The sequence below is a fragment of the Barbus barbus genome (genome assembly GCF_936440315.1).
Source record: "Barbus barbus genome assembly, chromosome: 46".
NCBI classification, from domain to species: domain Eukaryota; kingdom Metazoa; phylum Chordata; class Actinopteri; order Cypriniformes; family Cyprinidae; genus Barbus; species Barbus barbus.
In genome coordinates, this window is record NC_136724.1 from 16,713,628 (window position 1) to 16,740,294 (window position 26,667).

Here is a 26,667-nt window from a genome sequence, read left to right on the forward strand (position 1 = left end):
CATCATTGTCATTAGCATATGTCCCCAAAAACTTCAAATTGGCTGTTATTAAACCTCTCATTAAAAAACCACAACTTGACCCCAAGTTAATTACAGACTGATCTCAAATCTTCCTTTTCTGTCAAAGATACTAGAAAAGGTAGTATCCTCACAATTATATTCCTTCTTAGAAAAAAATGGTATCTGTGAGGAATTCCAGTATCTCTTTATTAGTTCTACTGGATCTTATCGCTGTGTTCGACACTATCGACCACAACATTCTTTTGAATAGACTAGAACACTTTGTTGGCATTAGTGGAAGTGCCTTAGCATGGTACAAATCGTACTTATCTGACCGCCATCAGTTCGTAGCAGTGAATGAAGAGGTATCATATCGTTCACAAGTGCAGTATGGAGTACCTCACTTGGGAGATATTATCAGGAGACATGGTGTTAGCTTTCACTGTTATGCTGATGATAATCAGCTCTATATTTCTTCACGCCCCGGTGAAACACACCAAATTGAAAAACTGAATGCATAGTTGATATAAAAACCTGGATGACGAGTAACTTCTTACTGCCAAATTCTGAAAAAACAGAGGTGTTAATTATCGGACCTAAAAAAAACTCCACATGTAATAACCTAGAACACTATCCAACACTTGATGGCTGCTCTGTCAATTCTTCTTAATCAGTTAGGAACCTAGGTGTGCTGTTTGATAACAATCTTTCATTTGAAAGCCATATTTCTAGCATCTGTAAACCTTTATGACCTCAAGGTTTAGACTGTTGTAATGCTTTATTGGGTGGTTGTTCTGCACGCTTGATCAACAAACTACAGTTGGTCCAAAATGCAGCAGCTAGAGTCCTTACTAGAACCAGGAAGTATGACCATATTAGTCCGGTTTTGTCAACACTACACTGGCTCCCTATCAAACATCGTATAGATTTTAAAATCTTGTTAATTACTTATAAAGCCCTGAATGGCTTTGCTCCTCAGTACTTGAGCTAGCTCTTATCACATTATAGTCCTCCACGTCCGCTGCATTCTCAAAACTCTGGCCATTTGATAATCAAAATTGACTGAGGGCAGCAGATTCTTTTCCTATTTAGCTCCCAAACTCTGGAACAATCTACCTAACACTGTTCGGGAGGCAGACACACTCTGTCAGTTTAAATCTAGATTAAAGACACATTTCTTTAACCTGGCTTACACATAACACACTAATACACTTGTATTATTCAAATGCGTTAAAGGATTGTTAGGCTGCATTAATTAGATCAATAGGAACCGGAAACACTCCTCATAACACACAATGTACTCGTTACATCGTAAGAAGAAAGGCATCTACGCTAATATTCTCTATCCTCCAATTTGACAATTTCACTTACTGTTAAGTGCTTTGACACAATCTGTATTGTTAAAAGCGCTATATAAATAAAGGTGACTTGACTTGACTTGGAACTTATGTCAACTTACAGTTTGTAAATGCCAGCAGAAATATTCACACAACAGCGTTGTTGTGATTTGTTTACCTTGGTCATACCCTTCAGATAATTGTGGTCTCTGTTTCCCAAACTTAGCGTACTGTATGAAGCCAAGCTTACTGTGACATTTATCAGAGCAAACCTTCAATTTAGAGTATTATGGTAGAAATAAGCACTCCTATCAATCATACAGCTGCTTTTGCCGTACAAAAGAAAAAAAACAAAAACATGTGACAACTTGAGATTTTTGGTGCCTCCGTTAATCACAGGCCCAGAGCAAAAACATGGCTCATTACCTATATGTGGCTTTTACATTTACTAAAATAGCTGTGTAATGATATGTTTAATGAATGTGAACAGGTAAGTCACCTGGAATAAACACCCTTCTATTACACAAGCACCAGTAGGGATATTTATGTCAGCACTTCTTTTATTCTGTCTAATAGAATTATATCCAAATTAAATAAAACCTGAGACTCACTGTATTTTTGTTCCTGTACATGAACTAAGAACTCTCCCTCTCACAAAAACCACCAAACATGCACATCCGTACATGTAACAGACTTATCTTCATAGAAAATGTAGACACTAATACTGTCCTGATACATAAAAGACAGAGAGACAGGTGAAAAGAGATAGATGGAAAAGTGTCCGTCTCCTTCATGGTGTCTGAACATTTTCTGAGCTTGTGAATCACATTACAAGCTCACTATGACACAACACAAAGACTATCATACTAAAACACACAAGCACCTTTCAAAATGCTGGTTTAACAAATTCAAAGAAACATAAAAGAAACAAACAATAAATAAGTTAATAAACAGATTTTCTGTTTATTAACTTTTTAATTTTAATTTTAATTTCTGTAAAAATTTAAAAATACTATATAAGTGCATCCTTTGTCCTTAAACAAATAGTAATATATAAATAATATTCAAATATCTAAATACATTATATATATATATATATATAATGAAACAAAGATTCAAGTCATGATGACCGATGAAATACCCAGTTTGTGCTTTGACTTGAGTTATGTATTCGCAAAAATAATATGTCATATGAAGTATTACTTCCATGAAAAAATTACACTGGATAAAAGATTTAGGGAGGCATTAAAAATGAATGAATGAATAAATAAATAAAATAAAACAATGAAGGATGCATGTAATAATTCAATATAATAATAATTCAGATTTCATTCTCCAGACACACACACACACACATATATATATATAGATTAAAGCCAGCAATTAGTTAATCTTCCTAAACTAAGAACAGACACACATATAAACAGCCTCAAGGCTTTCTGGGTGACGGTAAGAAGGGAGGAGTCTGGTCTCCCCACGCACAACCACATCCATGTGTAATTATTTTCCCTCTTAAATAGCACAGACATACAGTCCTCCATCTTCCCTGGGGGCACGTTCCAAACGCAAACTCAACACACCCTTCTTCTGAGGAAATGAGCCAAAAAACTACAGAAAAACCCAGAAACATGCACAACAAAAGCTAATTATAGCAGTACATCTGAGACACATAAAGCCAAAAGATGCAACCCTCAAAAGAGAACAAAGGACAAACTGATGGACGGATGTGCTCTACACCTCCATCAGGAAACATTTAACAAAATGACTAAATGGATTCACGTCTCAGATGTGAGGACATCAGATATCATGGACCAGGTTGATGAAGATCTTCAATAATCAGATACCAGGTGATTTAGATATTAACTGAAATCATAAAAGTCAAAAATGCTGGAGCATAAACAAAAGCCCTTGACTGAAGGACCTGAGGGAAAACTGCAGCCTGACCCATGAACTTCTGTCGCTTTCTCAAAGTGTGTTCAGTTGTTTGCTTTTCATATCAGCCAGTCGCTCGCCTCACTATTCTAAGCCCAGCATTAGACATTTTCAATGAATTGAAGCTTTTCTAACAAAAAACAAAACAGATCACATGTCTGATGATAGCAATTGATACAGTATGAAAAGTGCAATAATGTTTGCAGACCATGCAGGTTCTCCAAAAATGAGCCAAGATTCATATGGAATGATCCTTCGAGAGAAACTATGGGTATAAACATCGTAAAAAAACGTGAAGTAGGAAAAACCTCAAAGTTATACAAGTTCAAATACATTTGGTTGGAGACAACAAATGTTGGCAAGCTGACCAAATAATTGCTAACATTTTCCTATAGAGCCTTGCAGCAGGGGAAACGAGACATGCAGAAGCCATTAACTCGCTGAAAGCCACCATCTTTGAGATCAATCGACATTCTGATGTCCTTGAGAAAGACAACACACACACACATTCAACAAAGTAGTAGTGTCCATTAGCCAACAGACGTGCTACACCCTTATCTGTGACACCTTTTCTAACAGATGAACCAAGAAATCACATTTCCATTGCTATGAAATAACTATCCTCCTCGCTGAGAACTTCAACAACTTCTTAAAAACCCAGCTGTCATCAGTAGCTCATTTTCTTACAGTCCTGACAACACCCACTCCACTACAACCATTTTCAGATTTCTATCACTTCTATTTAGCACTCCTCTTCATGTCTTTTTCTCAAATTGTCCTCACATCCTTTCCAGCCTGATTGACAGCCCTTGTCAGTCACTGTGGTAAGATGTTTCTGAAAAGGAAATGCATTCAGTATTATAATCGGGTCTCTACATCATGACAAAATTATATCTAACAACAATAGTATTAAACACTTTTCCTAAGATCTAAATTTCTAAGACTCAAAATTCAGCTTAAATGGGACAATGCTGACATCTAATGGCAGAAAATGTTCTGCAAGAATTATTATACATTTATATATAACTTCCATCCAAATGTTCCCAATACATTTTCATATGTTAAATTCACATTATGAACTTCAATGTGATGTTTCAGACAGGCAGAAGGTTCATCAGACTTAGTAAACATGTTCACAGCACTGATGTCTCTACAGACAAATAAGTCAATGACACAAGAAAGTTTATGCAAATTTTATTCCTTTATTAACATATGTACAATGGGTCAGGAATGACAACACAAACAAAGAGATAAACTACCTTAAAAACAAATAATTTCTATTTTAGTGCATTTTCAACCCACAGGCTAATTGTTAGGGAAAATATTCACAGTAAACAGATCATAAACGATATGAATGCTTCCCATGCACATCAGAGCATGTTTAGCAATTGATAACCCTTGTCATCCTTAACATTTCACAGTTGTGCCAGGACATACAACTCTGTATAAAATGACTTAGATTAGCCATTCGATCTCTGATTTAGCAACTAAAGCTAATCTCTATAGTTCAATAATACTGCAGTAGTGTACAGTTTCATGCTGTGTCCAGTCCCTATATATACACAAATGTGTGATTGGTTAACATTGTATGCGTTTCATTTTCAGATTACATTGTTTTTAAGGTGCACTCAGTTTTTGGTTGATGCTACGCTAGTTGATGGCAACCATCTTGAGCAGTATACTGAAACCTAGTGGTGTGGATGCAGCATCATGCAACAGCAAACATTTTCTATTACAGATGCCATCAGAGAAATTATTTTTGCATTGAGTTACAATAAAAAAAATTGGCTGGTTGTGTGGTCTAAACATGTCACCATTTGTATGTTACTTCAATGATTCAATTCTTCATTACAAGGCAAGTATAAATGACTTTAAACATAATTTTCAAAATGATTATAGGTTACTCAATCAATAAAGTCTTTATTGACTTTATTTATGTAGTATACTTGTAAATTTTTGGGTTGAGCTGGTGTACGGAAAACTGAACTACAGATACTTGAATGTTAAACTGCACATACTATGTGTGACTATGTACTTCAGGAAGACAGAGGCCAAATAGGCAAGTAATGCCTTCAAAATCCTCTATGTATGGTGTAATTTCTGGGTTACATAAACATTAAACATCATAAACACAATGTGATCGTGTATTTATCAAAGAGGGCACTGTTGGCACTGTCCTGAGGTCACTGTGTAAATCATGCAGCTTCAAGACCATTTTACTGCTTATAGCTGAGCCAATCAAACCTAAGAACACATCGATTAAGCGTTTTCTCGAGTACAGCAGCACTCTAAACCCTCTGGCTGCCCTCTCAGGGGGGGCAATCTGGCAATTACCAGCAAAGGTAAAACCACCCAGTCGATTGACTCCTACATTAGTTCAAGAAGGTTCTTCAGAAAGGAATTGCCCCCAAACAGTCTGATTGGATGAGGTGGCTGTATGTTATCGTGCTGTGACCATCCACAGACCCAGAGCCACATTGGCTGCTAGAAGGGCACTGCCCCCCAGCAGAAAAAAGAAGCCAATCAGCTCTCGGTTGTTCCTCTCTGGGATCACAGAGCTCAGTGTGGCTTCTAGGAACGCTGTGAGCATCCACTGACCGTCCAGCGCAAAACACGGGACAGCATTTACCACCGCCAGGGCCCCCGATAATGACAACAGATATCTCAACACACAAGAAGTTAAGGCTAGTTAACTGCAGTGACAAAACCAATATTTCAAGGTTCATTTATTATGTTTGCTTCCTAAATTAACCAATACTGATAGTGTGGGAAGGATACTTGCAGAAAGTCTCCAGCATGACAGGCAGGTCTGGATGAAGAAAGCCCAAACGAGGAACAAAGTTGGTGAGACTCACTACAAATAAAAGAATTTGAAGTGAGTTACCATTTTTAAAAACAAGATTGTTTCCACAAACCTGATTAAATTAAAACAGAATCTGTCTGACCTGAATACTGTAGGTGTGAAGGGTAGCCAACAAACAGCATGTTTGTTTGCGGCGGGTGTTTGACCTGAATCAGTCTGGTCTGGTTCTCCAGAGATGGGATTAAACACAAGCTTGGGATGAAGTCTGTTTGACAGTCTGTGTTTGTACGGCATGTACGGCTCGCTTCAATGGTTTTTCTGACCGGCAGGCAGGCAAACTAGCATGCGGGAAAAACAGTAATAGTTTAAAATGTCAAAAACACAAAAAATCATTTTCCCTTCCTTTTGTAAGATATACAGTGTAAAACAGATCAGTGTTTTCATTTCAGATTTTTTTTTTTTCTCGGATATCTATTTCAGACATGCAAAGACTTGTTTGAGCCAACAGCACACTTTAAATATTCACAATATTACACTGATAAAATGTTTGCAGTGTTTAGCAATTAGGTGCCATAGATATTATTGCTAAAACTAAAAGGAGCAAACAGAATCAACTAATATAAGTTTTATAACAGTTCTAATTTGTATAAAATTCCCGAATACTAGCTGAGATTTCAGAAAAGTTGTCTATCTTACCAATTTGCTCTCCACATTATTACTATAAGAGAAGCAGAGATCTGTTAAGCTGTTGTTCCCACAGCACTCCATAGTGCCATCGAGACGCTTGAATGCTGAGTGGTAGAAAAATGTCTTATTATCAGTGTTGAAAATGGTTGTGCTGGTTAATACTTTTGTGGAAACCATGTTATTTTTTAGATTCTTTGGTGAATAGCAAGTACAAAAGAATAGCCTTAATTTGAAACAAAAAGATTTGTAACACTATAAACATCTTTATTGTCACTTTTGATCAATTTAATGCATCTTTGCTCAATAAAAGCTTTCAAAAACAACAGAGTATAAGGCAGGTCAGTACCTCTTCCAGCCGTCCAAATGAGCTGCAGCTTTGCAGTGGGAACACAGTATCCCGTCTGAGGATTATGGGATAGATGCTGAACACAGTTGTGCCAGTCCTGCACTCCCCGGACAGTACAGTCCTCCAGCTGGGTAACCAGATCTCCTAGAAACAGCCCACGAGGTCCACTTGATGGGGAGCCCTGTGAAAACAAGCCAAAAACTGATCTCAGACACTAAAAACATCATCTAAAAATAAAACTTAAAGATGAAAGGTGACCTGACCTCCACCACCTCAGTGACAAGTGCCCCTGCTCCTGTGTAATAGAAGGGAAACAGGAAGATGGGCAGCAGGAACAAGAAACTGAGGGCCACAACACACAGCATGAAGTTGTGCCACACACCTGCACCAAGACGGAGAGAGTAAAACATGTTATATACTTTTATAAAGGTTATTAGAGGTTATAGTGACTAATCAAAATGTTAGGTTTCGTAATAAAGTGTGCTGCCATCTAGTGGAGATTGTATGAATTGCATATGTAAGATTTGTGACATTGTGCTTGTTTAAAAAGTATTACCGGCACAGAATATTCTGAGCTGCTGGACTGGAGAGATGAGGTTCAGATGTGTAGTGAAGAGGTCCACAAATGCTCCAGGATAAATCACAAACATGAACATGCCAAAACCATTCAACCTCACCTGCTCCCTGAGATGAACATGCAGAAAAATGTTTACACTCCACGTAAAGTTAAAACAAGCTTCTTTTCAACAGAACACACCAGATTTTCTTGTATAACTAGACTTGGAACAAGCCAAGAAACGCTTTACACTTTTTTTTACATTACACGCAGACTTCAGAGAATTTTACTAGTCAAATCTAGTGAGATTTGAGTTTGCGATGGAGCAGCTCGATCCAAAACTTCTGATCATACTTAATAATGGCTAACTCTCTCAAATGTGCATGCAAACTTTAGAAGACTCAAGTATTATTATGAAAGTAATTTTCCTATAAATTATAAGACGTTATAAACAAACGGACTTAATGTTAGTGACTGCTCCAAAAGCAAACAGAATTTTTGCATTTATGCAAAAATGTAAAGATTTACTCTGTGAGAATTTAAATGTATGATTGTGCAGATACTCTTGTTTTTGCTCCACTAGGACAGTCATCTTAAAGCTGCAGGAATTGCAAACTGCACCAAGTCTTTTTTCTTTAATATAGAATACATTAACCTATACTGGCTTTATGTTGGACAAGTAAGTGTTAAAATATTTGCCGTTGCTACTGAGACAGAAATGACCAGAAATTTACCTTAGTGCTGCCACCCCATGGCCAAACTCATGTATGACTCCGCTAACCAAGATGGCAATGAAAAAATAGGCCAGCTGACTGACGGGAAGGTTCACACCAGGCACCTGAGGACAAAAAAACAACTGAAATGATCAGGCTGAGCACAGATGGTTCACGGTTTCATTGTTGTTAAACAAAAGTGCACCATCATCATCTAATTCCTATGAACTCTTCTGAACTCACCACCACTTGCAACACCTGTTCGTGTGACCCCTCTGGTGTCTCTGACATCATCTGACTCAAAGTCTGCAGCAATGTTTTGCTCAGAAGAACCACAGACCCAAACATCGCCAGAACCCCGAACACCATACCAGCACTAAACCTAAAACAGCAACATGCAAAAAAAAAAGTTGGTATATATTTTCTGTTTTTTTTTTTTTCATTCTTTTACTATAATGATTGAGAAATAAAAAGGACATTGTTTGTGGATATTTGGGTATGTGTGGGGGAGGGAGGGTGGTTACCCATAATGCCCTGCTCTCGTCATAAGCAGCTTAAGAATGTTTTAATGACTAAAGCTTTAAGTCCTCAAAAAATTAAATACATATCATCACTGTGGATTTAATATGGCAACAGCCACACCAATAGAAACCAAATCAAAGCAAGAGAGGTTTACATGTCTTTAAATGGATTATACAGTTTATATTAAAAAATGTCGATTTTTTTCATTTAGAATCAGAAGAACAAAAGACTGACAGCCCTGTACATTACAGCAATAAATGTTGAAGAGCTCATAATAAGCATCTGAACATGCAAAAATAAAAAACCTGATTTGAGGACTGTAAATCATACCAGATGTAGAGAAAGTGAGGGTTGAGATGAGCACATCTGGCAAACAGACGGTTGAAGATGCTGGTGTGCCATTTAATATGGAATGGAGAGAGAGTGAATCCGTTCGAGGATAACCAGGATTCATAGCGGTTCTTCACCGAACTGAATGACTGAAGGTGAAAGAGAGAGAGGGGAAAAAACTGTTATTAAGGATGTGATAGGGATTTATAATGAGGTAGGTACAATAGTTTGTGCTCAAAAAAAAACAATACATTAGTACTGGTTGCTACTGTATAAAAATATGATCTAATTTTAAAAAGTTTTTACCACAGCTGTTGGAAACTATGTTTACCATGTGTTGCCAAGTTATGTCTAAAGCCATTTTTACATAGAAAGCATACATTTGCATAAACTAATAAAAAAATTATGATAACCATTTAGAATTAACACTGAATAACTTTTAAAGTGGCAACTGAAAAACTGAACTAAAAACAAGGCAGTGCCATGGTACAGTAATACATCATAATAATATTATGATACTTTGAGATATGCAATGTAACTAAAATTATAATGGTATTTACATACTACGAGGTAAGCCATGGTAGCTTCACGGTATAATGCTGAAAAACATGGCACGTTTTGCACCTAAAAATAAAAATAAATAAATAAAGTAAAAACTCATGGTACCATCGTTGTACAATGTCCAAGCATTTTTACTTGTTTTACTAAATGTACATATACATGTAAATAATATGGTACATAAACTAGTAGCAATTTGTATGCTACAAATTCTGTGCAGTCTCTGTACCATGGTACTCTCAAAATGCTGCGCTTATCATCTAATGTCCTTGAAAAATGAGAAAGTATCAATAACAATCGATTCCATTATTTAAGCAGCAAACACCTCTGTACTCTCTACTGTTAACTCTAGTAATGAAGGGTTGTACTGGTGAGATCCGCCTACCCGCAGCAGCGTGTCCGCCAGATATACTGTACACCACCCGCCCATCACACACACCACCAGCGCTATGGGAATCATGGCACACCGGGCTGCATGCGTCTCAAGAGCGTCCAAATCCAAAGAAAAATGATTTTACGATTCCGATTGTCAAACACGATCCCACACATCCACTGTGTACAAAACCCCGTGGAAGCCGTCGCTTCCGCGTTTGCGTGAGTTACGATGTCCAAACGCAGTCTAACTAATCGAGCCAGACTGTTTACTTTTGTCAGAGGCAGAGCAGTGCCTCACAGATGTCACAGAGCAATCGAACACGTAGCTCGAATCATTTCCCCGAACCGGTTCTTTCAAACAGAACGATTCAGTGATTTGTCTTCATCGCGTTCTGTCACGTTTGTAATTTTAATTAAATAAGGGTCATTGTTGTAATTTGTTTTTGTTTATTTTGCTGCTATTCAGCTAATGGGACGCTAAGTAGCTAATTCAAAACCTAATATAATTTATATTCACATTACAAATACTAAATGAAATTTCATATAGGATATGTGTGCTAAATTACAATACAAGTCGTACATCTCCAGTAGCCTATGTTTTACTATTTAAGAAAGAAAAAAGTATAGGCTCATTTGGACATTTTTGGCTCACTTCATTTGGACTACAGTCCTTTGCACAAACTGTTTAGTCTGATTCATGGATGGACTCAGTCTCCAGTACATTTAGTGTGGGCTTTAGGGATGGGACCAGTGAAGCAGACACACGAATCTGGCAGAACTCAGTTTTGTGAGCCTATTTAACTGTTTCAATTAAAAGATCCGACACACAAAAGCGATTTGCTGAGAAATCGGGTGTGTCTGTTTTGCAGTGCAGCTAAAAAAACCTCCATGTGCTATTCATTTGCATTTGCTGAAGCATGAGATCACATCTTATTTGCACCATAGACGTATCTGTGAAGTACACTTTAGTTTCCAGCTGGACAAATTTGGCCTGTATTGTTTTTGTACTCACAAGACTGACTTGCTTTTAAATGTGCAATTTAATTAAGACGTATCAGGTATTACTGTTGACCTATAAGCAAATGATGGCAGTCAACCAAAAAGGTGGTCAATTTGTCACTAGAGGCCACTGTTATAGTAAAACATATGAAAAAGTGCAGCGGTTTTGAATGTAAAGCACATGGGAACAAATGATGGGTTCAAAAGTGTGATAAGTCCCCGCAAACATTTCCATCCAGGAACCAAGCCTTTCTGGGTGGGAGTGATCTTTTCTGTGCCTCAGGCTCCTAAAGGTTTTATGAAATAATTTATTATCTGAGATGGTGGTCTAGATAGACAGCAATTATGGCAGCCTTTTATGAATACATAAGAGAGGACGCCGCTGGTTTCATAATGCCATGTGCCCATAAAGAGGGATTCATGTAAAATAGACAACAGACACTGAAAGGACAGTGTCAGGCTACTAATATTCCACTCACCTTCTATTACCTGTTAATGAAATTCAACAATATTTGCATTGGCCAACCATGAATTTAGCCACTTTCAAGTCGCACTGTAAAGGGATCTTTGCATGTAAATGTTACATGCACATTAAAAAGGATTCTAGGACAGGCGTTTGACCTGTAGTATATGTGCTGACTGTCAGGATGAGCAGGAAGTTTGTGATGCCAGGTAGAGGGAGGAGAATTCAGGTGAGGATTTGCATAGCTCTGCTGTCTATAGAGGACACCTTCCCCATCAGCTCTGAGCTCCAGTACAGGTTTATACTCAGCAGTGAAGGAACTGAGTGAGCAGGATCACACATCAAGTCCTAGTGGCTCCAGGTAAGGACAGAAGATGCTTTAACAGTTTTTAATTTTCCATTTTATGGTTGTAGTTTGATATTTAGCCTTTCAAATAGTTAGTTTAGTGCATTAGACTCAATAACGCTTAACATTTATGCATTTGCCAGACGCTTTTGCGAGTGGAAGTATACATTACACCAGTCTATGCACTCAAACCCAATGATTTTGGTGTCGCTATAGCACCAAGTTCTGTTTAAGAAATCTTTTTTTCCTGTGAAATTATGTGCAACATCATTTGTTTATACCTGTCCGCTTGTGGGTCAAAATCTGCCTAGTTTAAGATCTGAAACTCCTCTAAACTGGCAGAGCTGCTACTTCTGGGAATGGGTCGTCATGTCAAACCGGGGGCCAATCAGATGTATCCCTGGGCTCTGCGTGCTGGAGCCTAAATTAGGTCATGGTCTTAATAAGTATTGTCGCTCAGTGATTCTCTGACTGCGTGGAAGAGAGCAGGAGAGGACCTTACAGAGAACAGGCAGGGTTTTTGACAGGCCATCATAGAAGAACACAAAGCAGTGAGGAGGTGTGGACCTCACGCTGGCAGCTGAACAGGTAAGGGCACAAAGAGGTCATGATATCAGTGTCCCGTGTCGTGCAAAGGTCAAAGTCTATTCATCTATCACCAGTCACTCTTTCTGAACTCTCTGTTTTCTTCCATTTTCATTATGTGATTTAGTGATGCTGTAATGTGTACAATCTCTCTTAGGTTCAGCCATATTGAGGACATTTCGATCTAGGTCTCCTAAATATACCCACTTAGCACACATTTATACATATACGCAAATATGCATTGTACACAAATTTTTTAATTTTAAATCGATGCTGTTGTAATTCTGTGTTTCTGGTGGGCACATCGGGGGTCCAAAAGGTCTAAGATGACTAGGCTAAGTTTATTTATTAATATAATTAATATAAAATACATGATGTATTTTTCCATATATTGTCATATATAATTACTATAATAATATAATACTATAATATAATAATTTATTAATAATCTAAATAAACTTGTTTTTATAAATAATTGAATAACATATATGATATATGCAGAATATGATTTTTTAGGCACATTTATTCATATTACTACTAAATAAATAAATAATTAATAAAAAAAATTATATTAAAATAATTCTAATATAAAATGCATTATAAAATAAAAAATATGAAATAAGTTTATTGTATGTATGTATATATGTTTATGTGCGTGTTATATAGATATTTAAAAACTAATATTTTATATTATTATTATTAGATTCTGTATTTCATATTTCACGTTTATATTTATATTAAATAAATATTTTATGTATATAAAATAAAAATAAATAAATGTGTGTAAAATATTATTAGTATCTTAGCCAAGTTTTTAATAATATAAATTAATAATTTTATTTATATACATAAATAATCATGTTTCCCATCATAATTTGAAAATGATCCGAGGACCATTTTGTTTAAATGGAGGCAAAACAATCTTAACGTTTGTATGAAGGATTTACTTGACCAGGGTCACAAATTTGACAGAAATAGTGCTTAATATTTATTATTCATTTTAATATTCTTACTCAAAACATATTTATTTCCATGTTTAAATTACAATTTGAATCCCAGACTCTCACTTTACAGATGTTTGGACCCCACTGCATGTGTATATAGTAACAGGACTGTGAATGAGGCTATAATGGATCATATATAGCTTCTGTAAAGTGAACAGTCAGAGTGGACAGAAAGCAGGTCCCCTCTGTGTATCACACTACTATTTATAGTGTGAACAAATCCCAGATATGAGCGGAATCCCCTGCTCCTCTACAGCCTGGAGTGAGGGACAGAAAGAGAGAGAGAGAAGGTGTTGAACAGAACCAGAACCGGACCACAGAAGTCAAGACCGCTTTAGTCCATTAAGGGAAAGACAGAAGAGAGAGAGAGAGAGAAAGATTGGTATTTGTCCTGTCTGTCTCACAGCGGGGAACAGCGGTTTACTGTTACGCCAGCAGGTATGCGACTTTTGAGGACAGCGGGAGGTTGTATATGTGATTGTGTTCATGTGGATGTGTGTGAAACTATAACAGTGTTAAAGATCACAAAAAATATAGTAGACTGCTTTTCTTTTAGGTAAATTATGCCAAATAGTATTGTGATGATAATGAGACGAATAGAATTTGTCTAAATCAGAACATTTCAATGTTTGACCTTTTTAGATTGACCTTTCCTGTAGCTTTCTCAAAAAGTACACTCATTCTTACTAATTTCATATGATTTATGTATATGTTTTGTTTGCGTGGGACTCTGTGATAATGACTCAGGCCTCTGGCAGGATTCGGGCCTACATAACACACTCTAAAACAACAGGCCTGTTTAATATGAATCGTAACTGTACTTTTACATAAGCATTAGCATTCCGTGTTGATACACATGTAAATTATATTTGTTTCTATCTGTCTTGTGGTTTTGGTGCAGAACAATCTAAACATAGGATTGTGATGACGTTTGATGATTTACATAATAAACTGTGTTATTCCAAATAATACATTCAATGAATCTGATGAACTAACCATTCTTGACTTGTTTTTTGGACGTTTTGAATATCAAATGAACTTTTTTTTTTACTAAAAGAGAAAATCTTGTCAGACCAGTTGGAAAGGTCTAGAACATCTGGGAGATTTCCAGTCATAGTGGGAATTTAATGCAAATAAATTGTGCCTGTGAAACCATTGTGGGAGTTTTTGAAGATGCAATATTCAGTGTGAGATTTCAGGATCTGGTGGGGTTTGTGATCCTGTAGATGGTTAAATTTAGAGTTTGAGATGGAAGGTAATAAATCTAGAAACTTAAAAAACCATTTGTTTTTGCCAGAGGTGATGTGGTCCTAGTTTTATGCTTCAGTTATGTTTTTTTTTTTTAGATATTGACAGTATATTTAGTTTAATCTTTTACTGATATTTTGGACATTGAGGAGTTTTAGAAGGGTATTTTGGAGGAGTGTTGGACAGCTGCTCTGTTGCTCTTTGAAAAGTAAATTTAGCTCAATACTCGGCAGCAGTGACTCCACACCACTAGTACTAATGCACTGCTGTTGATGTGCAAATAACATCCCTGGTTACGGTTGCCAAGGTTGTGAACCCTACCAATCCTAGCTGCCCCACCGAGACCCGTATTAAGTTAAAAAAAGGAGAGGGATATTGAAAGACAGAAAGTATTGATATGACTATTGCAGATGCATTACCATGCATGCTGGCTGTATTACTCAGGAGGATTCTTCTTATATCCCAGGTGTTCTCAGCGGGAAGTTACGGGCAAATTACGGGCAGAAAGCTCCCTGCGAGCACATAATCAAAACTCATCTGCCTACAACTGTGTTCATTACGACACTGGATGATTTTACATATTTCCAAACAGCTTCCTGTCAGAGACACAAAATGAGCCATTCAACATGCATTCTCCTCTGCTTGAAATGTGAAGGTGAAATGTGTTTGTTTCCGTGTTGGTTTGTGTTGGCAAGTATGTAAATGTCTTCTTTTTAAATTTCCCTCCAGGTCATTATTAGGAAATGCTGCTTTTTCTTCTAAACAGGAATGAGACCCAAAGATGAACCTGTTTAAAATAAAAACTCAGCAATCTTGTGTTTAAGAAAGTGATCTGAACTGTCACCAACTAAGCTTAGGCACACCAAAATACACAAGTTCAGTACAAACTCTAATTGTTTCTCTTTGAATTGATCCTATAAAGTGTTTGGAGAATCATCTGAGACAGAATTCCTACTTGAATGAAGCATATCTGATTATTTCACTCTCAAGTCTCCCTGTGCTATTAATGAGCAGCAATTTATTCATTTACAATATCAGTGGATATTCCACTTTATGTTTCATATCCAGTATAAATTGTGTGTAGGTGTGTGCTATCCCAGCCCTGTTCTCTCCATGTTAACATAAATGATTCAGGGGTAAGAGCTGCTACCTGCTCCTCACTGCAGGAGTCACTAAGCAACTGAAAGACTATCCACGAGCACCTGAGAGCTGCAGGGGGGCTTTACTTTTCCCCGGCTCTCTGTAACATACATACACATAGCTATAGACGAAATACATGCATTAAAACCCACAGTGGGGTGGTCTGTCCATCTGATCAATGCATTCAGTCTCTTTCTATCTTTTCTACAGCAGGAACGAGGACACAACTGCACAGAATGTCTAAACAGCCGTCGACCAATGTAAAAGCCCTGCAAGTGAGTATTGTGTGTTTTTTATTTGTATGGAATTTAAGAAGAGTTTACAGTGTGAATTTTGAATTTCTGTATTGATTTTATTGGCACTCAAATGGTTCCCAGTGTGCTTTTCTTTGCTCAAAACACTCAAACTTGTCAACATTAAATATTTTAATCTGAAAAGCCAGTTCCTACCGAGTAAAAACACATTTCAATGTACATTGCATTACATTACTCACACAAGGCCATTCACAAGTACATGAAATACATTATGGTTTTGATGTGTTCCAGCATTTTTCTTCTTGGTAGGAAAACATTTCTTATCCAAACAGAAACAATTGATATAAAAATAGACTTGTACACTTTAACTAAAGTCCTTACAGCCGTTTTCCTTTTTATTATCAGTATACAGTTGAAGAGAAAATATGTAAACTCTGTGGTTTTGCATAAATTGGTGAAAATGTGATCTGAAAGTGAAGTCTGCACAAAGTCGCAAATAACGATATTTTTCATGTATTTATTTTACACACTGGCAAAAGTATGTGAAAGTATGTTTTAATATCTGGTTAAATGTCCTTTGGCAGCATAAACCTCCATCAAACGTTCTTTTGTGTTCAAAAAGACATGAAAATGTATACTTTTTTTGTTTCTCTATTGATGTGACAGTTGAAGATCAGATCACGTTATGACTAATTTATGCTGCAATCCAAAGGGTTCACATACTTTCCCACCTGTAACTATACATCTGGCTATAGGAGCGATAACTTAGACAGAAAGAAAGATTTTCAACAGTTCACCACAGTGTAGAGAACAATTTTTACAAACACTCAACACTTCAGTCAAAAATAGACACCTTTATCTTTCCCTAAAAACTCTCCATATACACATGAATCCAAAAAAAGACCAATCATACACAAGATTCAGGATACGGTCTGTCAGAGAGCACAGATAGAAGGAAGACTGGTCATGCATGCAAAGACAGGAACACATGGTCACTACTGTACAGCCTAAAACAGCCAACAAACAGATTTCATCCAGCAGCCCATACAGATGGAAAGCCAGAGAAATGAAAGAGGGAAATAGAGTGAAAAAGAGAAGAAACTCAAGGGTTTGATGTACTGGACCATGAAATACATGCAAAACTGGAGTAAAGCCAAATCTTTATAAGCGCTCGGGATTGGCTGAGAGACGTCACATGTTCTAATCGAAACACTGAATTGCAAAATTGTACCTGAATTGAGTGTTTGATCTTGTGTGACCAATACAGCAGGACAATACTTTATATAAAAAAAAAGATTGAAAAAAATGTTTGCGGTTCTACGTGGAAATTAAAAAATATTTTTTATTATTATTAAACATTTTCCCCTCCAAAATCACTTCTTTATGTGAAAATATATGATATTTTATTTTATGTTATTTTATATTTATAATTATTATTACAAAATAAATAAAACCGTTGGATAACAGTATTAATAACTTTAGGGATAATGTGCTTAATTTTCATGAAAATAATTCTACTTATGCTAAATATAATTATTTTCTTTTGATTTTGGGGTAAAATGTGATATGCTTTTGTGAGATTCACCAAAATAATAGGATGGATGAGAAAAAAACCACAATAATAATATCTAAGAGAAGAGATGTGGCAACAATCCATATACTTTCCTTCTAATGTAAAGCTATAAACACATTTACATTTTCATATTTGGACTTTCTTTTTATAATACATGCTGCGTTTAAACGGCACATGATAAAGACCAGACTAAAAAAGACAGGCTGTCTGCGTCGGGCCTCAGCAAACAGAAGGGTGTCTGTCATCTCACTGTTTTATCGGTGTTGACCACTGCTCATTTTCATACAGGCACTTTGCTCTTTATGAAATACAAACTCCAGCAGGAAGACACGTCCAGCAGGTTTTGTGGAAAGGTTTGGTTTCGACAACTACGCTTGACCATTGCACAATATTACGTGAGCTTAAATGACTTTGGTACTCTGGTGATTGGATTATAGGCGCGGTTGCAGGAGGAAATGAGCAGTGTCAGGGCTAGTTTCACATCAGCGCTCTGTGAGGTGTAGCAGCGATGGTAAACTTCTCATTGGATTTTCTTGTCTGTCTCCAAGGCCAACCTTAATATTCCAATGGGGGCTCTGCGTCCTGGGGCGGGACATCCTGTGAAGAGGAGAGAAGATACAGTAGATGCAGAAGAGGTCAGATTCTGTTGGAAGAAAGTTCACATCCACACACATTAGACACAAATAGAGACAATTGTAATCAGATCACATTTAAATGTAAGTAAAAAAAAAAAAAAAAAGCTGGCTTATTTTTGTACCATTTAAAAAAAATTCAATTACATACACACACACACACACACACACGTTTGTTTATTAATTTATTACATTTTTCAATATGAACATATCCAATTCTGTAATATATAGAATTGATATTATTTATCAGATCTGCATTATTCCTAGTGATGATTCTCATTAGAATATTATTTTAAATAATAATATTGTTACAATGTTTTAAAATCAACATAATTACTATCATGAAGTACTAAAAAAACTATTTGAATACACATTTTTTGCGCACAGTAATGAAGAATAATGAAGTTTATTACTAAATAGCAACAGACAGATGTTATACGTTGTTATTAATGGGTTAATTGATGTAATGTGTGGACAATTTTTGCAATGTTTATTTAAATTACAAGTACTATAAATTGATTAAATATGCTTTTCTTATATTTAGTAATAAGAAATATGCTTAGATCTGCTTTAAGATAGTTTTTTAATCACAAAAAACACAGAACTTTAAAAAAAAAAAGTTTAAATAAGAATGAATGGCAAATTTGCTTATCACAAAATGTCAGAAAACAATATTAATATCACACTGTGCACCTAAAATAAGCTTTCATTTCAATTTTAATTTGTTAATTTTATTTATTTAAATTCTATTTATTTATTTAAAATGAAGTTTATTCCTTTTTATTTTGAGAGTAAAATATGACCCCAAATATGAGGCCCACTCAGTAATATCTCTCACAATTGGTTTCATAGGCCTCCCCAGTGACTCCAGAGGAGAAAAAGGCCCTGCCTGGTGCTGTGAAACTACCGGGCCCCGCCGTCGACCTTTCCGAGCTCCAGAACGTAAAGAGTGAACTCAGATGGGTCACCAAGGACTAAACAACACAGGTAAATCTGACAGTCAAATATACACACCCATTTTTTTCCCGTCTACCATTTTTGGTTAGTCAAAAAACTTTGGTGGTTGTCAGTCTTATGTACACACACACAAATACGAGCAGGAACAAAAGAGCAATCGTTTTCTAAATGCGTCACATCTCTGAAATCATCTAGAAAGGCTCCATGCTGTTCACACAAATGACCACATGGTGTCAGTAGCTGTAAAAGTAAGTTAGTGTGCATATGTCAGTGCTGGAGTGTGTAAAGGGGTATGAGCTTGAATCAGGCTCTATTAATACCCCACAGATCAGTGGGGCAGTGAAAGTCCGTCTGTTGTGTGCAGTCCCAGCATGCCTCACCAGACCTCCCAATTATAGAGCACAACATGCTCTGTGACCCACTCTGCAGAAATACAAACAGAATTTGCTAAGCAAACTACCTTGAGATTATACATGTTTTTAATGCCAGTGAACCCATTTAACTAATTCTTCTCAATTTCCCAGGTGACTCCGCCCCAATTTTTTCCAAGGCTTTGGTTACTATCTCCATCCAATCAGGTTCATGTATTTACCCCAATTCCCAGAGAATCGGTCGCAAAGGAATCAACGACAAGCCTTAATGATGACACTACCTACTGACCCGGGAATAATCAAGGGGGTGGATTCTATCAGAGCAAAGACTGATGGGAATTGAGCAACTTGAAGCTCTGAACCAGGGTTTAGTCTGTCTAAAATAGGTCACCAATTTTTAAACCTCACTGTATGCTATTCTGTATTTTGTTTTAAAATGCACTGTGTGTTCAACTTAAGGGATAGTTCACTCAAAAAATGCATATTCTGTCATCATTTACTCACCCTCACGAGTAAACTATCCCTTTATATTTTGATTTTATAGAAGTTCTGAATTCTCCTACTACCATCAATGAATCATAAAACAGAATATATGAGACTGAAGACATTAGCTAGTATGATTCATCTTAAAAGTCCTCCATTCTCCTTTAAAAAAAGCCAGATTGTGTCTTAAAACAACTCGAACAAATGTGACACCATAAAATCAATTTTCTTTTAATGTATTTTATGTCAAGAAGATTAATATGCAAATAATTGCTATAAATTTGATTAATTAGTCAGAATGTCATGCATTTAATTTGATTAAGTTTCCTACGATTGACAGCCCTACTTAAAACACCTCATGCTACAGGCTTGTTTTCACTCCCTACACATCTCTTTCTTTATCTATGGCTTTGTACTAGTGTGTTGCAGTACATGAGTAGGCTGTTGCATAATAAAACATGATTTCACGTTCTCTCCAAGAGCAAACCTGTAGGAGGAAGCCAGCACTTGTTATCCTTGAACAAATAGAACTGGATTTCAAATGCAGCACCATCGGTTTGTTATGTACATAAACTGGGATCAGTTTAACAGTGTAAAGCTGCTTGTCTCCTCACTTGTAAATCACATCGTCTGTACTGCTCTATGATCTAGTTTACTAGCAGCAGGTGTCATGACCTTGAGTGAAAGTGTCCTTATTAAAGATCATGTATTGCTCCTTAGATGAGAGTCAGTCTGCATTGAGAGCTGGGAAACACATGCATATATTATTCAGATGAATTGTCTACATTCTTTCATTTTCTGTAAGGCTGCTTTGAAACAATGTATGTTGTGAATTGGATCATGAAGTGAAAGGCAAGCAACCAACAAGAGTCCAGTGTACATTGAAATACATTCAAACCTGTTGGAAAAGCTTGCGGATGCACCTCATGAAGTTGGTTGAGAGAATGAGAGACTGTGAGTACATTGATATAACAGGACCTATCAATCATGTGGAATTGGAATGGAATTTATTTTAATTAAGCATCTAGCAGTGGTGCCTGGAACACAGAGAGAGTGAGAAGCTGTCTAACTAATCAACAAAGCCTTCATTAATTCCCCACAATGCAATGCAGAAAGAGCCTGTAGTTCTAAAACTTCTAACCGAGAAGCTCAGCATACCTAAACGTCTGTCGATTTCTTGATACAGTCTTCTTCTCTGCTACAATATGCTTTCCATTATACATTTCAGATTGTATATCAATGAAATGTGTGTTAATTCAAAGGAATTTCTCACCTGTAAGCCTTATGTACACCAGATAATATCAAATTAGTTCACCATGACCACCAGAGCCAAACAAAACCCCTAACAGGGAGAACAGACACTGTTATATTTAGAATGCCACTCAGGTCTGACAGAATTCTGGACTGAAGGGTCAAAACAGGGAGACCAGAGAGTGCCTGAAAGTGACTGAACACATAAATCAGTTGTATCTGCAATTAAATGCATGAAAAAAACTCATCAGATGTAAAACTGTTGATCATAAATAATATTTATAGATGGAAGAGAGCATGATCCTGCAAAAGATCTTCAAGCATGCAATGAAGTGGAGTCTGGTTTTGTAGATGAAATATAAAAAGTGCGGCATACCTAATGCATCTAATTTAGACCCCTGCAGTTGTAATGTGCGTTTAAATATATCCACCGATACACAATGAGCTTGAGTGGAAAGACATACCAAGGTCCCTAAAAGGCCATTACTTGTTTTAAAGCGAGAATCCAAAGGGGTTGTAAGGTGAGCACATGATTTGTCAGTACAAACAGCGAGTCTACAGAATCACTTCCTTGAGACACAAGTAGCACACACACAAGCACGCCCCTCTATGATTCATCATGACCTGTTGCAGTTGCACTTGAGTGCGAGTGCATTCACAAGTATCTCCAGTTACCAATTACCTCGTAGATGTGTTGTATTACAAATGCTCTAGACAGTGGAGAAACCAGTGTGATCATGTGCAGAGTGTGTGAGAATGGAACCAGAAGCCCTATCATAATCACCCCTCGCTCTTATATTTAATACCCTCTCCCCTTAATCTAGCATGATGCTGCCCTATCCCAGCTCTGAGCCAGCAGCTATTCAGGGAGGATGAAGGGTATGATGTTCACGAGGTTGGGATGTGTCCTTTTCGCTGTGGATCACACTTACACACTACAAGTCAATAAATCAACCTCGCTCTTCAGTGATCTAGCCAACATAAACAAGTCAATTTCTGTATTCTCCTGTTAATCACACTTGCACACTGTAAACAATCTTTATTTATTTGTCTTTGTGTCTTCCTGACTGAATAATCTCCCTATGGTTCTCATTGTCCTCTAGGCAATTTCATTTCTCTTTTCTGGCAAGACTGTGTCCTGACTGTCCCTCTGATCAACTCTTGAGTTTCTATTCCTGTCACCTTGGTGAGATATGGCTTCTGGTGGCGACAGACAGAAATCCACAGTGCTGACTAACTCCCTTATTTATCAAGAGATGACCTCAGATCTGGATATCATAATAAACCCCCAGCCTTATCCCTCCCGCTCTCAGTGTCCCCATCTAGCTAAATGGAAAGGGCAACTAGCTTGAAGTTGTGTTTACCCCCCGTGGCCCCAAATGTCTGCTCATCATTCCCCCTCCCTTCTAGAGATCTGGTAGAAAACACATGCCTATCTTGTTGAGGCAAAAGGTTTGTCTGCCCACTGGGTGGAGGAGAAATGGTTGACCCTCCCCTTTGCATTTACGCATTTGATGCCTGCAGATGTCATGGACCACATCCCAACAGCGGCTGGTGTACTGACCTTTCTATTTTCTTCGGTCTTCTTTAATCTCTTCAACTTTTGCAGGAGCAAGTCGACCTACCCATCTCTGCCTCCTTCTCTTTCTTTCCTCTTCCTTTTGTGCTTTGTCTTATTTTTATTCAGTCCTAAATTCCCTGGACTCCCTTATCTCTCTCCCTTTCTCTTCTAGTGATGAATTACTACCTGATGCTCAGCAACAATCATGGAGAAGGGGTTTTGTCTCGGTACCAGAGCTTGCGTCTGGAGGGTCGAATGTGTGATGTTGTTTTGGAGGCAGAAGGTGTGAAGTTCCCTGCTCATCGCACTTTGCTAGCCTGTTCCAGCGACTACTTCTGGTCCGTGTTTCAGGACTACACTCTGGAATCCGGTGCTCGTACTATCAGCTTGCCAGCCTTGTCATCTCTGGGCCTGGAGCAGATTCTGGACTTCATCTACACCTCATGGATCTCACTGTCACCCTCCACTTTGGAGGTCACACTACAGGCTGCTTGCTATCTACAGATCACCCATGCTGTGGATCTTTGCACTCGGTACATCTCTGAAAGCATTGCTCCTGACAACTGCTGCTTTTTTGCTAACATAGCAGCTCGCTACGGCCTTTCTGAAGCATTCGATGACAGTAACTCTTTTATTGGCAGTAACATGTGCAGAATACTTACATCTGAGGAATACAAGGCTGAGCTAATGGAGTTAAACATTGATTCTCTGCAAGATGTGCTCGTAGCTGAGGAGATGCCGGGAGTGAAGGAAATAGACCTTCTGCAGCTGGTTTTAGACTGGCTAGAGTGCAACCCACAATCTGCCTTGCAAAGTAATGCATTGCTTAGTCGGATCCGATTTGGTTTGATTCCACCTAAAGAGCTGTCTCAACTTAGTGCACTTAAACCTGTTCTACGTACACCCTTCGTCCGCAGCGTAGTGCAGAAAGCACTTAACTACCACCTTCAGGGTCCCCTACAACCTCTAATACAAAGTGTCCACACCAGTCTAAGAGCCACAAAGAGCAAGATTGTTTTGGTGGGAGGAGGACCAGAAGCAAACAGGCCCCAGAATCAGATCCTAACCTACGAACCTCGCAGTAAGAAATTCCAGCCGCTATCAACCACCCTGCCAAGTAAGCTACAGCACCAGGGAGTATGCGTTGTTGGGAACTTCCTATTCGTACTAGGTGGTGAGGTGGTGTACGTGGATGAGGAGAATGAGAAGAGTGCTGTGATGACAGTAACTGACCAGGTGTGGCGCTATGATCCACGGTTTGAGCAGTGGGAGGAGATGGAACCACTCTTGCAGAAGAGGGCACAGTTTGCCTGCTGTGTGATGGAAGGTGTTATATTTGCTATCGGAGGACAGGGCCAGAGTGGTGAGCCTGCTTTGTCATCTGTGGAAAGGTACAATATGAGGGAAGGGTGCTGGCGCAGTGGCGTATCCCTACCGTATTCAGTTCATGGGCATGCCTGTGCCACTATTGGAACAGGAATCTACATCTCAGGCGGAATCCACGTCAACAACCCAGAGAGTAGCAAAGAAGTGCTGTTTCTGAATGCCGTTAAAGGGTATGCCTGGCAGAAACGTTCTAACATGTCCATTGCCAGATTTGGCCACCACATGGCAACAGTGAGGGGAAGAATTTACACCTTTTTGGGAATGCATGAGCCCTTTTGTGACATTGAACGCTACAGTCCTGAGCAAGACCTGTGGACTCGTCTAAAGCCCCTACTGAATGACCGCTTCTGCTATGGTTTGACCGCTACAGGGGGCAGACGTTTGCTTATGTTCGGGGGGAGAAAATGGCAGGAAGGACAGGAGGTGTGTACAACAAATGTGCTGGAGTACGACACGGAATATGATGCCTGGAGAGAAGTGTGTAAACTGCCAGGACCCTTGTGTGGGATTCAGTGTGCCATAATGACTCTTCAAGACCCTCCGGACACCTAAAAGTCAATTACAAACACCATCCCACATACACACAGACAAACAGATGGCTGTCATGGGGCAGAGTGAGTTGAAGGACAGGGGTTATCTTTGTGTCATGGATCCATGGATTGTAAAGTGGCAGGGAAAACAGGATTTCTATATACCCAGATATAGAAGACCTTGGTGGGGTATAATGCAAATGTTTTACAGCAAGCACTAAGGAAATCCTGAAAATAGGTGACTATGAATAGGGTAGAGAACGTCATGACATTGATAGATGGCTTGTCATAAAGACGTTGTCCTGAGAAATGGCATAGATCCTCTAAGGCCACCGGAGAAAAGAACGAAACTAAGGATGGAACTACTGCACACTCTGGTCATTGCATCTTGAAAGGCGTAAAGAAAGGACAGACAAACAAATTGAAAAGTAATCTAGATAAGGACAAATTTGGACAAGATTTGACTATTTGGCACTGCAATGATCAAGATCATTGAGTGTGTGTGGGATGCAGATGAGCCAAAGGAGGGAGGATGAGGAGATTTTTAGTGGGTAATGATAAACAAAACTGCATAGTCACAGATATATCTGACAACTCAGGCCATGCATGGAAATCTAGATTACTCATCACAGATAATATAGTGTCATTAGAATACCAATGTAAATTAAAGTGAACTGCAAATACAGTAGTTGAGCAGAAATCTTGTAAAACAGAGAGATCCGTAGCAGTAACTAGGCTGGCATGTATATCGTAACCTAATCATATATGTCATAATATATAATTCTAGATGTAGTAGTAACCATTTCTGGGTTATAATAAATATGTTGAGTTTGTAAAATGAATACTGTTGACATAATTCTACAAATGAATCAATGCAAATGAGTAGCTAAGACGAAAAAGCATAAATAAAAGATTTTACTGCTAAAAATGTATTTTGCAGCTTGTGAGGTTTTTTTTGTACTAATTTATTAATCACTGTGAACACAAATTTGCTGGTAATAATAGAAAACTGGTGAGATTTGAGTATGAGCAGCCTAACCTGGTTTGCTGTTTATTCTATTGCTGATTAGAAAATCAGATTTTCCCATCTGAACTGCTCAAAGAAAGGAAACCCATTGTCAACCCAAGACTCGGAACAAACCCAACAGTTCATCTCCATTTATTTTTGTAAGCTGAGTCCATTACCTTCACTGAACAGCATGGAAACCAGCAAGCTTCTGAAAGAAAAAAAGAACAGCTTTCTAGGATATTTACTATTTTTAACCTATTTTTAATTGGAGAAAGGTGCCTTACTCATTGCTCGACAGGCTGCCGAGCTCTCAGGCGATTGTTTATGGTCAGGCACTCACCTTTAAGCCAAAGATGGCAACATCCAGGTTGGAAATGCCAGCTGAGAAACTTCCATTGATGAATGGGAATACTAAAAGACAGCTTTCTCCAGTTAGAATAAAAACTTATAGGATTCACCAGCCTCAAAATTCGAGCCTAATTTAAGTGTAAATATCAAGCATATAAAAAAATCCATACAAATGCAAAAAATAAAGCATGATTACATCCATAAAAGTTTATTGACTCTAGGTATAACCACACTGAAATCTGGAGAAAGCAACAAGTCTCTTTTTAAATAATGTAATAAATAAAGTAAACTTTACCAGGTTGTACTCTAAACACAACACATAAGAAACTGCACTGCCCAAATTACATGCCCTACTCATAATAAGACAG

At 37.8% G+C, this 26,667-nt stretch overlaps 3 protein-coding genes across 7 annotated transcripts; 2 read left to right on the top strand and 1 right to left on the bottom strand.

Moving 5' to 3' along the window:
• Positions 1-4,450: 4,450 nt before the first annotated feature.
• Positions 4,451-10,413, bottom strand: LOC306865149 (membrane-bound transcription factor site-2 protease-like). The gene is made up of 11 exons (XM_079409559.1): positions 10,170-10,413; positions 9,227-9,375; positions 8,618-8,756; positions 8,396-8,499; positions 7,662-7,789; positions 7,369-7,487; positions 7,106-7,286; positions 6,769-6,863; positions 6,215-6,410; positions 6,048-6,123; positions 4,451-5,932 (listed from the first exon to the last, which is right to left on the bottom strand). Exons 1-11 carry the CDS (start codon positions 10,242-10,244, stop codon positions 5,710-5,712), a joined length of 1,485 nt encoding a protein of 494 aa, XP_079265685.1. The 5' UTR covers positions 10,245-10,413; the 3' UTR covers positions 4,451-5,709.
• A 1,493-nt stretch (positions 10,414-11,906) lies between these two features.
• On the top strand, positions 11,907-22,510 carry LOC306864729 (small muscular protein-like). 5 transcript variants are annotated; one of them, XM_079408923.1, is made up of 6 exons: positions 12,437-12,555; positions 13,612-13,994; positions 16,155-16,219; positions 18,320-18,406; positions 19,256-19,390; positions 19,885-22,509. In XM_079408923.1, the coding sequence occupies exons 3-5, from the start codon at positions 16,181-16,183 to the stop codon at positions 19,379-19,381; spliced, it is 252 nt and encodes an 83-aa protein (XP_079265049.1). In that variant the 5' UTR covers positions 12,437-12,555; positions 13,612-13,994; positions 16,155-16,180; the 3' UTR covers positions 19,382-19,390; positions 19,885-22,509. The 5 variants fall into 5 exon arrangements, with proteins under 5 accessions (XP_079265052.1, XP_079265051.1, XP_079265049.1 ...); XM_079408924.1 differs by having other exon boundaries at positions 13,813-13,994; XM_079408926.1 differs by lacking the exons at positions 12,437-12,555; positions 13,612-13,994 and adding an exon at positions 11,907-11,982 and having other exon boundaries at positions 19,885-21,206.
• LOC306864728 (kelch-like protein 34) lies at positions 21,208-26,156 on the top strand. Its single transcript, XM_079408921.1, has one exon. It carries the CDS (start codon positions 23,201-23,203, stop codon positions 24,962-24,964), a length of 1,764 nt encoding a protein of 587 aa, XP_079265047.1. The 5' UTR covers positions 21,208-23,200; the 3' UTR covers positions 24,965-26,156.
• Positions 26,157-26,667: the final 511 nt, after the last annotated feature.

Excerpts from the sequence above, each read along its gene's own strand:
- LOC306865149 (XM_079409559.1), bottom strand. The coding sequence starts at position 10,244 with ATGATTCCCATAGCGCTGGTGGTGTGTGTGATGGGCGGGTGGTGTACA. Across the intron at positions 6,411-6,768 it reads ATAATGTGGAGAGCAAATTG|TTTGCCTGCCTGCCGGTCAG; the intron begins GTAAGATAGACA and ends CCCGCATGCTAG. Across the intron at positions 5,933-6,047 it reads ATGCTGGAGACTTTCTGCAA|ATATCTGTTGTCATTATCGG; the intron begins GTATCCTTCCCA and ends TTGTGTGTTGAG.
- LOC306864729 (XM_079408922.1), top strand. The coding sequence starts at position 15,417 with ATGAGCCATTCAACATGCATTCTCCTCTGCTTGAAATGTGAAG. Across the intron at positions 15,460-16,154 it reads CCTCTGCTTGAAATGTGAAG|CAGGAACGAGGACACAACTG; the intron begins GTGAAATGTGTT and ends TCTTTTCTACAG. Across the intron at positions 18,407-19,255 it reads ATACAGTAGATGCAGAAGAG|GCCTCCCCAGTGACTCCAGA; the intron begins GTCAGATTCTGT and ends TTGGTTTCATAG.
- LOC306864728 (XM_079408921.1), top strand. The coding sequence starts at position 23,201 with ATGAATTACTACCTGATGCTCAGCAACAATCATGGAGAAGGGGTTTTG.